The following is a 13,314-nucleotide window of genomic DNA, read 5'->3' on the forward strand; positions in this document are numbered from 1 at the left end:
TAAAACTTGAAAATATAGGGATTAAAATAAATATTTCGAAAGTATATAGATTAAAATGAATTAAATGCGACAAAAATGATATTTCAAACTATTATTTTTAAGAAAATAATTGAAGTCATTTAATATATTAAAATTAATATGAAGTAGCCCAAAAATTCAAGGCCATTGCTTTACCCTTTTATTTTACTTCAATAATTGGATGGCAAAACTCGTAAACACACTTCAAGTCAACGGACACAAATGTAATTTACTTACGTGCCATAATAATATGCCATCATCACAATACTCACCATTTTCTTTCGTGATGAATTGCTTATAAAATCGTACTCGGTTTTATTCATAAAATGCCAGCCAAACTCCATTCCAATCATCCTGTAGTTCACTCCTTGAACTCGCCAGAACAATAATGGCAAGAATTGCAATAGGAAGCATCGGCGAGGCCTCCCAGCCTGACTGCATCCGAGCTCTCATCGTCGAGTTCATTGTCACTTTCCTTTTTGTCTTTGCTGGCGTCGGAGCAGCCATGGCTGCCAGTAAGTTTCTCTGCGGATCTGGTTTGTACTTAGATTGATATATTTATTTTTTTTCTTCTATGTGATATAGATGCATTATTGGCAAACACACTGGTGGGATTATTTGCCGTCGCTGTTGCACATGCGCTTGTTGTGGCTGTGATGATCTCCACCGGCCACATTTCTGGTGGCCACCTCAACCCTGCCGTCACTCTTGGTCTCCTTTTCGGTGGCCACATCACAGTCGTCCGATCCGCTCTATATTGGATCATCCAGTTGCTAGCAGCTTCAGCTGCTAGCTTCTTGTTAACGTACCTCACCGGAGGCTTGGTGAGTCTATATTCTTTCCTTTACCTCAGTACAAATCCACTTTTGAGATCTCTATCTTCTATTTAATAGAAACTATAAAGAGTGATTATTTAGTGAAGCCGACACAATGAAGCTAACAAATTTTCATTGTTAGGTGTATGAGAGAGAAATCATCGAATTTACATTAGTGTTATAGGAGAAGATACAGGTTTTTTAATCTACATCCAATGGTGGTTGTTATGAAGCAATAACATTGTGGCGATTTGAATGAATAATTTGTCCAACTCTTATGGTTGAATGAACAATATACTTCGGAGTAAAAATTTTCCTTCCAATGTAATTTTTCTATTTGTTTTGCAGGTCACTCCAGTTCATACATTAGCAAGTGGAGTTGGGTATCTTCAGGGAGTGATATGGGAGATTATTCTAACCTTTTCCTTGCTGTTCACTGTGTATGGAACAATTGTTGACCCAAAAAAGGGGGCTCTTGATGGGCTGGGTCCATTGCTGACTGGGTTTGTGGTGGGGGCCAACATCTTGGCTGGTGGGGCTTTTTCAGGAGCTTCAATGAACCCAGCAAGATCATTTGGGCCTGCTTTGGTGGCTGGAGACTGGACTGACCATTGGGTTTACTGGGTTGGGCCTCTTATTGGTGGTGGGCTTGCTGGATTCATCTATGAAAACTTTCTCATTCAAAGATCTCATGTGCCTCTACCTAGGGAAGAAGATGGCTATTAGATTTCATTTTGAAGTCTGTTAAGTTTAAACTTCAGCTGATGCAGTTTGTGTTTATGAATTAGAATTTTCAGTTGTAATAGGGTTGTAGTGGTCTGGAAAGGAGGGTGGGTTGTTATGTAAGTCTAATTTCATTCTTAATTAATTAAAAAAAAAATTATGTTAAGTAGTTTATGAGCAAGGTGAAAGTCTTCTAAGACCAAGAGTTGGTTAGAAACAACTATCTAAATGCTTAAAAGCATGTTTATAATGACTTTTTAGATGCTTAAAAAAGCGTTTTTAAGCATTTAGAAAGTCATTCCACACATTTCCTAGTACAAATATTTTATCTAGGCAAATCCCAACTTGATTCTATGGTTGTGAGGCACCTACCCATCCTAATCACCATAACGAGAGGTGATCATCATCTTTAGGCATGTCTGAAGTAATTTTAAAGTGATTAAAATCACTTTTGTCATGTTCAAAATCAATTCAAAATATGATTTTATTTTTTGGTGAAAGAAACAATTTCATTGATGATATGAAATTACAAAAGAGGGAAAAGACCCCATGAGGAGTTGCAAAACACCTCTCCAATTGGAAAGGAGCAAGGTAAAGCTATAGTGGTGAAATAAGGGGAAACATTTACTGGTCACAACCATATTAACTAGAGCATCAAAAAATCTATGGAAGGGGGACTCCTTTTCCTTGAAAGATTCTACTATTTCTTTGACATTCCAGCAAAATGCTCCTATAAAATTCTCACAAAGCATCTTTTTTTCCTTTTTAAAATTCTTTTCCTTGAAAGATTCTACTTCAAAACATGATATTAATCATTCAAAATCAATTTTGATGGTATGAAAATTCTATTTAAAAGTATAAAATCAAATATTAAATAAATTTTGAATGATTGAAAGCATTATCGGTAATGAGAGGAGATACCCACAAAGATTCCTAAATCTGTTTCTCCCCTCCCTCTTAAAGAGAGAGGCTCCTACAAAGATTCCTAAATCAATCTCAAGCCTTCACTCCTCTCTTCATTTTCTCTTTTGAAATACATAATCATTTTAAATTTGGAATATGTAATAAATTGCATTCCAATAAAAGGGGAAAAAATGTTAACGTACAATGCACCAATCAAATCCACTTTGACCCATGCTCTGTTATAGCACTGGGTTACAAAAAGCCCTGAAAGACTCAACCAGCATGGATTTGGTGTTACAGAAAAATAAATCATACAATAGACGGTACCTTCCCAGCCTGATTTAATCGTAGAACACATTACTCCAAGAACTTGCATCCGATCAGCCAGCTTTTGAGGAATCCGTTGGGAGTTGAGGCTGCAAGCTTCTCCTCAAAAAAGCAGACATTTTTGCAGAAGCAGCACACCCCCGTTCCAGACAGAGAATATAATCATCCACTTCAAACATTAAAAAACAACAAACTTAGATCCCAACTCTTACTTCTCTATTTAAAATTCACATTTTTTCAGCTTCCATATGAAATCTAAGGGGAGAAGAATACCCGTACTAGTTTTGACCTTTGATACTATGCTATAACTAATAACAAGATCCAAATTCATTTTCAAACACAACACAGCATTACAAAGAAAGTACATGACATGATGAGAGAAGTGTGACGTAACCATTGCCAATAAATAGTCTATTGAGTCCATCTAAGGTGCCATGGTGTCAAAAGAGTGAAAATATACCTAAAATCAAAGAAAATAGGAAACAAAACTTGCCGTTTGTGACAATAGGCATGTTGAGACTGCCTGAGTGAGTGCATAAGGGCGAGTCGGACATGTCCAAAGTGTGTTGTGTTGGTGACTCAAGCATATAGTATAGTGGCACTTTAACTGTAGTGATGCATTGAATCTTGCTACAATAGCATGTGATCATTGACATAATATTGAAGTGAATATTCAGTATAAGCTTGTTGAGACACTGAAATCCTAAAATCTATTAAAACTCAGAACAGACATGTAGGTTTTCCATTACTACTAGTCGAAAATAGCTAAGCTTTGTGCACAAAATACCTGACATTGAACCCTGAGTTACAGATGTGATTATTCCATGCTCCAGTGGTTCATCTACAACTTGTCTAGATCCTTCAGGAACTACTGAGACAGGTGAGTTTGGGAAGACCAAATGTACAAATGCCTTCATTTTCTGCAATTAAAATTCATTCTTCTTCAGAACTCACTCATTTCGTAATCAAATTCAATAATTTTCACTTTTCCCCATTTCTTTGATAAATTTAATAATCTGGAACTACTTACCCAACCCCTGCTAAAGACCAATATACCTCGTCTATGCTTTTCTATCATGCATGAAAAATGTAAACTGCAAACTTGAACAAGCACGGCAAGAGAAAGTATTATAAATTAAATAAAAGTACTGACCTGCTCCTCTAGCTTGGTCGGATCCAAAATAACATATCCACTCTCAGACAAACAACAGGAAATCGCAACTGTTAGATGCAGTGCAGAGCAGTCAGTGCCAACCATTCCTTTATCAGGCGAAGACATAAATAATAAGAACATAAAACTTAATTACCAGCAAGATGCTTTAAAGGAATTCCAGCATCTACAAGGGCAGCACATGATGCATTAATAGCACAAGGAAGAAGCTATTTGAGAACTCTGTCAAAGAAGTTCTTGAAGATATTTTAAGAAGGGAATTGTCACAAATAAAGAAAAATATTGCCCACGTGTGTTATAAAAGTTGACATAATATCAACATAACCCATACAAGGTCAGAAATATTTTTCATAGTGACACCCAGACATTTAAAAAGCAAACCACTCCAAATTTAAAAGAAAATGTACGTAATATACTGATAAGTAAACTCTAGTCCATCCCTTTTCCTTGGCCCTCCTAACAGTAGTTTTCCATGGTCATATTGACATGCATTAGTTCTTATAGTACAGTTGGTTAGAGCAACCGTATTGTAAATGCGAAGACTTGGATAGGATCATAATGAAATGAATTATACATGTCCAACATACTTAGGTTTTCTCCTAACATTGTCTTTAGTAATCTAAAAAAAAAAAGGTACTAAATCACAAGGGATACAGCTCCATCATCATGAATAACCTGCAATTATGGGGGAAAACATCAATGTATTTGAGATAAGAAACTAGTTGCAGCATAAGTGTCGAAAAGGCCTTAGATGTAATGTATTTCAAAGCTCAGTCTAAATCGTTTTTCATGATAATATGGGAATGAACAAATGTTGAACCAATTTCCATCAATGTACAATTTTAGCATCAAGGTCAAATTGATGGTTTAAGAATATTTGCACCGTCCAATCGACATAAAGACTCGGTAACAGAATAGCATGTTGCGGCTAATTTCCTATAAGTATTAGTTTGAAGTTTTAGAATGCAAAATAAAATTATGCAACATGCCCTGGCACTATGTAAATATCCATGTCAGGAGTAGTCGAGCAAAAATCTTTTAAGATTGGGTTGGTTGGGAGTAAAGGAAGATTAGACTAGAAGGAACTTTCTAAGTCCTTATCACGAGTAATAACATTATTTTATAGATATGAATGCACGTACGTTGAGAGAGGAAAGGAGAGAGTGAGGGAGACTCTTCACAACCATAAAAACTGAAGGAATTTTAAAATTGAATATTGTGGATCTTTTATCTAAGTTTACAACTTGCTTACCTTCAACAACATTTTGAGATGCCTATTGCATGTACTTTAAATACGTATTAAGAAATCAGCATGGAACAAGTAATATATTGTTTTTAGGACAGAAACAAAGAAGATGAGAACATGGCATATCATGATATCAAATGCATTTTGCATCAAAAGAAGGGAAAAGTTGAGACTCACCTGAACAATAATAGATGTGGTGGTATTAGGATTAGTAGTTAATATGCAAATACTCTGCAACGTTCGCTTTAATATCATCTCACACTCCCTTTCAAGTTTTCCTAATAAAACATAAAATGTGAAAGGAAAAACAAAAAGGAAATGCATTAAGGAGATTCAAAGAATATTATCACCTATTTTCAATAAATCTGTAATACAAAATTGTACAATATTTACGAAGAGCACCGGATTTTCAATGTCATTAACAAGCAAGAAACTTACTGAACTTCTAATAATTTGATTATATCTATTTTGCTCCTTAATCGCATCATGACGAGGAGAGTTATTGGCCCCTTAGCATGCTCAGGGGATGAAAGTTTTATCATACGAATCCGAGATGAAGAAAGTAAAGAAGCTTACCAATCTGCCCTGTCTTGGGTTTCCATATAACCTCAATTGAAGCCTTCTCAGGATTTTCATTTTTCTTCGTACCCGCTTTAGGTCCATAGACCGCAGCAAGAACCTTCGTATCGCCTACCAAAATCCAAATTAAACACACTTAACGAAAATAAGATAACTTCCCAAAATTGAACTAAATCAGAAACTAATGAAGTAAGAAGTAAGATAAGCCGCTGGAAGATGTAGAGACCTTGCGACCAACTGGCGGAGCCATGAGCACGATTAAGAACGTTGCAAGAACAAGCAAGTGGTCTCAACTGGTTGGGGGTGCGACCGTCATCTCTGTCTATTTCCATGGTCTTCCTTCGGTGCTTTCGAAAGATTAGAAAGGAAAAGAAGAAGAAGTTGAGATGAAGTGAAACTCAGTCGGATTTCGGTTTCTTGTGGTGGAGTGAGGAAGCCGCTGAACTGCTATGAAGAGCCGGTGAAAAGAGCGGAGAAGGTGAATAGTAGAGAGAGAACGAGAGAGATGGCGAAGGAGAGAAACCAGAGAGGTGGAGTAATATTGGGGGCGCCGCCACCGGGTCTGAGGATACTCGGAGAACAGAGAAGGACGAGAGAGAAGAAGAGACTAGGGCAAAACTGTCTTTTCCTTTTATTATTTGGGAATTTGTATGGATGACCCAAAAATTGAGTGGAAAATGTCAAATGACCCCATTTTTAAAAAACATGTCGAATGAACATAAAATTCAGGTGAAATTAACCAAATATACTCAAGCACACGAAAAAGTATCTCACTCTCGCTTGATCTCGCTATCTCTTTCTCTCTCTCGCTCTTTCTCGATCCAATTCTCTATTTCTCACTCTTTTATCTCTTTCTCCCTCTCCTTCTTTCTTTCCCACTCCCTGTCTCTTTCTTTCTCTCTCTCTTTCTTTCTTTCTCACTCTCTCTCTTTCTTTCTCTCTCTCGCTCTCTCGATCTCTCTCTCGCCTTCAGTCTTGGTTTTGCTCTCTTTCACTTTCGCTCTCTCTCGGTCACAGTCTCGCTCTTTCTCAGTCTCGGTCTCTCTCTCACTTTCTTTAGTTTTATCAACTTTGGTTTTATTGAAGTTGGTCAGATAAAAGTATTGAGCATCATCGACAGAACAAGAATAAAGAATAAAATATTTTCGTTGAGTTTGTCCGCCAGAGAAGAAGAAGAGGAAGTAAAAAGGAAAAGAAAAAAGAAAAAAAAAAAGGTTGAAGGTCATGGCAGAGAAGAAGAAAAGAGCAAGAGAGAAATAAATCTAAAGAACAAATTTGTAACTCCACTCATCTATGACATAACAGAAGTTCATTTGACATTTTAAAAAAAAAATTAGATAGGGCTCAATTTTTGGGCATCCATACAAATATTTTCAAATGATGTGTCATCCTCTACCTCATCACTCCTCTTGCCATTTCTTTCTCATCGTCGTTGTCGCCACCCATTGAAGAACAAGGATCACCATTGCCTTTTCTATTGTCGTAGGGCATCACCAGGTGAGGAACAAAGGAGAAGTTCCTTCATTTTGATCTGAACTTTGTTCTAAGCAGGGAGAGACCTTCTGTAAATGCCTTGAGAGATCAACTGAGGTAAGACGGTTAACTTTTCTATTTGATTCAATGATTTAGGGAAAGAGAGCAAAGGGTTTCAAGTTCTAAGTCGTTGCACGTCCAATGCAACTTCCCGATTTGACCAGATTTAATTTCAAATCCCAATCCCACTTTAAAAACCCACAAACCTCGAAACAAGTTTCCATGTTTCTCCATAATTCAAATTTCTAGTGAGTTTTGGAACCACCACCCACACAAGGTATGATTCTCTTCCCATTGCTTTTCAATTCTTTTGAATTTCTTTTTGGATCCTTTTAATCTAGTCTTGAATCTTGCAGAACAGGCCTGAATCGACAAAGATGAACGATTTGATGACAAAATTGTTCTTAAGTTGTATAGAAATGGAGAAATAGGTGTAGAGAGATGCTACAGGTGATAGTTTCAACATTGAATACAACAGCCAAGAACTCGATCCAGTAGAAGAATACAACTTGTCTCTATTTTTTGGACAAGTCGATGGAATCAAGACCCAAATCCTCCATAGAGAAAAAGTTCTCAAAAGAAAATTGGTCCCTCTTGACCAACCCAGCAGCGTAAACCACTTGATCTCTACAACAAAAAATCATCTGATATGGTCTCAGCGGTGATGTTGGTTGAAGGTTTGCAAGAGGAAGGGCAAAGGAGATGATGGAAAAGAGGGAGAGGAGAGGAAGCCACATCATTTTAAAAAATAATATTAAATTAATTATTTTTGCCAAATCAACTAGCTAGCTCTTCATTCAACGACCACATCATTTTCCTTTAGTCAATTAACGGTATAAAAAGTCTCAAGGACCATTTAGAATGATTTCTTAAACCTCAGGATTAAAGCGTTCAAGTTTTGAAACTTTAGGGATCAAATAAACATCAACCTCAAACCTCAGGGATCAAAAGTGCATTTTTTCCGAGAAAAAAAAGTTTGGGCTTCCTTTGATGACTTGGTCTCTAAAGTATGAAGCCTAGAGTTAATAAATCTTATTTAGAATACAAAGTTGTAAGATAGAGTTTCTCAATAAATATCTAAGATAGAGAAAAAGGAGAAAATAGAGTAACTCAATCAAGAGTTCCATGAAAACATAGGCTCAAATTATTTTAAATGATTTAAAATTAATTCACTTAGACCTATGTTGAAAGTATTTCTAATGAGATTAGAAATAGGTTAATCTTTTAATTTGTTTTAATAGGATTAAAATGAAATCCATTAGAAGATTAAATTTATGAAATAATTACCCACAAATGACCTTTGGCTAAGGAACGTTTTGTCTAGGCAGGGGTATTTAAGCGGACCAAAATGAAATACCTCCACCTGAAAACTGACCTGGAAGGTGAATTGGACAAATATTTTATAAGCATGCAATAGATTATTGATTTTATTAAAGAGTTTAATAAATGAAATCAAGTATTGTTGAAACAATCAATATAAATGTTATATTGAGCAAATTAAGAAGAACTTAGATAAATTCATTAGCTAGAATTTTAGCTAAGTATTATAAAACTCTAAAATTAGTAGAATACTTTAGAAGGAGAAAAATGGTATATGAGATATATCCATTTTTAGCTCTCACATCCCTAAGAATTTACACTATGGGATCCATGCTCGGCTTCGTGTCTCCCTGGGTACGACCTCCCTTCGGAAAGTGTTTGCATGGGTCAATAGCAAGGTGAATAAGGAAAGTGTTTATAGTAAGTGAGAGAAGGACGCGTGTCAACATATCCTATGGTTTCATCCATTAGGTTGCATCATGAGAGTCTTATGGTCCGCTTGCGTGTCGTCCTGGAACGACCATCCCTTTAGAGGGTCTGATCATAGGATTTGAAAAAATGCAAACTCCAGTAATGGATAGGATTTCTTAGGTTAATCTTCAACAATTATCTTTTCCTTCGGTAGTCTAAGTGTACCTCTGGAATCCGAAAATGGTAAGGTCACACTTATAGGATTAATTAAACTAGTTAATGAATCATTAACTGAACAACGCTAACTAAGAACTATAGGATTAGTTATTCTAGTATTATTAATTAGCTGAGATTGTCTTAATTCAGGGAAGGAGTAGTTGATCACCCTTCGATGGTTGTTGCCCTAAACCTTTGAAGTATCGTTGCAAAAACTAAATCAATAGTTTATTTAGTGTTTTCTGATTACATATGTTTTGCTAAATTGATTGGATATTTTGCTTGGGTGAAGACAAATATAACTAAAACAATCAACTTTATTTTTTTCAGTATGTCTTCAACAATCATTTCCTTGCTTGAGAGCAAAAAATTAACCAGAGAAAATTATGTGATGTGGAAATCTAACTTAAATATGATTCTAGTTATAGATGAACTATGGTTCGTCTTAACAGAGGAGTGTCCTCCAATCCCCACTCGTAATGCATCCCAAACGTTGAAGGATGTTTATGACCGTTGGATGAAAGCCAATGACAAAGGATGTTATGGCAGTTTGATGTATGCGATGCTCTGCACTAGGCCAGACATCTGTTATGTTGTGGGAATAGCCAGTAGTTATCAGTCTAACCTAGGGCAAGGTCACTGGACCGCAGTTAAGAACATCCTTAAGTATCTTCGGAGAACGGGGGACTATATGCTCGTGTATAGGTCTAGGGATTTGATCCTTACTGGATATACGAATTCTTACTTTTAGACTGATAAAGACTCTTGGAAGTCCACTTTAGGGTCAGTTTTTACTCTTAACGGAGGAGCTATAGTGTGGCGGAGCACTAAACAGGGGTGCATCGCCGACTCCACGATGGAGGCCGAGTACGTAGCGGCTTGTAAAGCTGCTAAGGAGGTCATCTGGCTTAGGAAGTTCTTGACAGAGCTGAAAGTTATTCCAGATATGTCTAGGCTCATCATCCTCTATTGTGACAATAGCAGTGTTGTGGCGAACTCCAAGGAGCCCAGAAGTCACAGGCGCAAAAAACACATAGAGCGGGAGTATCATCTGATCCACGAGATAGTGCATCGAGGAGACGTGATCGTCATGAAGATCGCCTCGGAGTAAAACGTTGATGATCTGTTTACAAAGGCTCTCACGGCTATAGTGTTTGAGGGTCACTTTCAGAGCATGGGTCTACGGGACCGCCCGCGGCTGGACTAGGGAAAGTGGGGGATTTTATTGTACTGGATTTTTATGCCCTAGTTTATTGTTTTGTACTTGTTTTTGTACTCCCCACTTCTCTTTAGGACAAGTGGGAGATTGTTGGGATTTGTGTCCTAAAGTTTCATGTCCTGTAGTTTGTAAAAAATTTTGTACGAACACTTGTGATGTATAATATATATGATATTTACTTCACTTCTTGACTTTACACATTTAGATGTTTTTATTTTACCACAAACCAATAAACTTAATATCCCTGGTTGTCTTTATGTAACTTAAGCATGTATGTAGTGACATACAAGTGGATCATGTCTTAAGTGACAATCAAAATGGTCTGTAGTATATTGATATAGGAGGGAAACCTTATCCTGGTAACGCTAAGGATGCGGCACGCTTTGTGGAATAGTTACAAGTGTTGTGACTTGTCACAGATGGTCTGATCCTAATCGTTCGTGTAGGGAACATGCGAGTAGGGGCATCGTATACAAAGAGTTTGTATAAGACCTGACTATGAAGTGTTAATGTCTCGTCATATAACTTCGTTCATGACAGAAACTTTACTTTACTAGGATGACAATAGATAACATGACCTCAATCCTGAGTGAGTTGGGAACTTCTGCCATTGAGGGCAGTCCTTTGATTTGCATGGGTGCGAGTAGCTAGAGCGCCAACTCAAACCTACCACTTGGGAGATTCGTCTGATTTGGGAGTTGGGAACTCAGCTTCACAAGATGAAGTTCACTCCTTCCCCCAAGTAGGGGTAAGTAGATAGATTACTCTCTTTAGAGCTGATCTCGGGGCTTGAACGATGTGGCACCACACACCTTCTCATGGCCCGAGAGGTATTCACACATAGTAGGACTATGTTGTACAGTTCATTAGAGGGATCAGTGGTACTTAAGGAGTAAGATCTAACTATAGGGGCAAAACGGTAAATTGGCTCAGCTGTACTTATGAACATCTGTGAAGGGTCATCGTACTAATGATTGGTTATATCCAATGGACATAGAAATATATCTATGGTAAGAAGAGTTCAACTGTCGGTCTTTAGTGGAATGTCTGGCAATTAACGGATGGTGGATATCGTCGCTAAAGAGTTTAGTCAGTTATTCACGTACCGTTGGAGCTTTGAGCCATAGGTTCATAAGGTCCCCTTGGTAGCTTGGATACAAGTTAAGAATCAGTTTTTGGGTCAGTTTGAAATGTTCAAATTGACAAGAGGGAGTTCAATTATATATGATATAATTGAACAAGTTAATTATATATGATATAATTAACTTTATGTATGAGGTATATTAATTTGGAGGAAATTGGATATAAATATGATTTATATCTAGTGAAGGAAAAATACCATGGTTAATATATGATATTAATCCATAGGTTATGAATATAATGTGATTATATTCATTGTCTATTAAATGGACGGTTAAGGGATAATAGGTCGGCATCTCTTCTGTTTTCATAACGGATGAGTAAGTTGAAGAATCGCTTTGAGAGCTTAAATAGCTCACGGTGTGTTAAGCATTGGAGACGCGAATTTAGTGTTGAAGTGTGTCATCGCTTAGTAAAATCAGTGCCTATACGATAGTGTTGAATGATCGCTTACCTATACGATAGTGCTGAGCGATTGTTTAACGCTTACACCCACACACGCTATTTACTAAACGATCATTTATTTTTTCCTAAGCGATCGTTGATCGTATAGACGATTGCTTACCTTTTCCTACACACTCGTATACTTCACCTAAACGATCAAGCATTTTGTCTATATGATAGACGAGCCTTTCTCCCATTTGCTTGATCGTTGTATACGATCTCCCTTCCTCCTCCCCTTTACCAAATCTAAACAAAGCCCACCCTTTGGATTCTCACTCTGAGAATATTAAGGTCTCTAAGTGGCGGTGTCGTCCCCGTTTCCTTCTGTTCGTATGGAGACTGTTCGAGGTAGACGATTGGAATTTGCTGAACGATAGCTTACCATTCCAGCGAAAATGAGATTTACTGTGAAAAATAAGTCTTCAACTAGTATTATCTCGCGATCTTTTATTTATTGTTCCCTTGAGCATGCCAGTAATTTAGCGTTATGAATGCATATTAGGTTGTTTGAATGTATATGTGGAAATTCTGTCACAATGAATTAGAAAGATCTGCTTCCGCTCGTAGGTAGTCTTGAATAAAAGTTCCTTCATGGACAACCGTCCTCTCATATCCGACACGAGGCTCTTAAGTATGTTTATAACGTGCACATGAATTAAGGCCAATCAATTAGGGAACATGTTCTTGATCTGATGGTCCACTTCAATGTCGTCAAGACAAACAGTGTGATCATCGACGAGTGGAGTCAGGTGTTCTTTATTTTAGAATCTCTTCCGAAGAGGTTTCTTCAACTCCGCAGCAATGCAGTTATGAATAAAATAGAGTACACCATAACTACCCTCCTGAGTGAGTTACAGACTTATCAGTCTCTTATGAAAAGTAAGGGACCGATAGAAGGAGAGAAAAATATTACCCATTTTAAGAAGTTCCACAAGGGTTCATCCTCTGAAACTAAGTTTGTTCCATTCTCTTCTGGTTCTAAGAAGATCTAAAAAAAGAAAGGAGGGAAAGGGAAGGTTCCCACTACTAGAAAAGGCAAGGGCAAGGTCAAGGTGGATGATAAGGGCAAATACTTCTAATTGTAATGTGGATAGTCATTAGAAACGCAATTACCCTAAATACCTCGTTAAGAAGAAGAAAAAGAAGGAAGGTAAATATGATTTACTAATCCTAGAAACTTGTTTAGTGAAAAATGACCATAATGTCTGGATACTTGATTCGAGAGCCACTAATCACGTTTATTCTTCTT

General features: G+C 37.2%; 2 protein-coding genes across 2 annotated transcripts; one reads left to right on the forward strand and one right to left on the reverse strand.

The window, feature by feature from the left end:
* Positions 1-281: 281 nt before the first annotated feature.
* Positions 282-1,722, forward strand: TIP4;1 (tonoplast intrinsic protein 4;1). The gene is made up of 3 exons (XM_039029279.2): positions 282-533; positions 604-842; positions 1,182-1,722. The coding sequence occupies exons 1-3, from the start codon at positions 407-409 to the stop codon at positions 1,557-1,559; spliced, it is 744 nt and encodes a 247-aa protein (XP_038885207.1). The 5' UTR covers positions 282-406; the 3' UTR covers positions 1,560-1,722.
* An 878-nt stretch (positions 1,723-2,600) lies between these two features.
* Positions 2,601-6,727, reverse strand: LOC120075678 (Ribosomal protein S5 domain 2-like superfamily protein). Its single transcript, XM_039029280.2, has 8 exons — positions 6,009-6,727; positions 5,780-5,893; positions 5,381-5,481; positions 4,612-4,632; positions 4,094-4,166; positions 3,940-4,007; positions 3,574-3,706; positions 2,601-2,955 (listed from the first exon to the last, which is right to left on the reverse strand). The coding sequence occupies exons 1-8, from the start codon at positions 6,112-6,114 to the stop codon at positions 2,840-2,842; spliced, it is 732 nt and encodes a 243-aa protein (XP_038885208.1). The 5' UTR covers positions 6,115-6,727; the 3' UTR covers positions 2,601-2,839.
* Between the last annotated feature and the right edge of the window lie 6,587 nt (positions 6,728-13,314).

This window comes from Benincasa hispida, chromosome 4 (genome assembly GCF_027475165.1).
Source record: "Benincasa hispida cultivar pf3 chromosome 4, pf3_genome.v1.1, whole genome shotgun sequence".
NCBI lineage: Eukaryota > Viridiplantae > Streptophyta > Magnoliopsida > Cucurbitales > Cucurbitaceae > Benincasa > Benincasa hispida.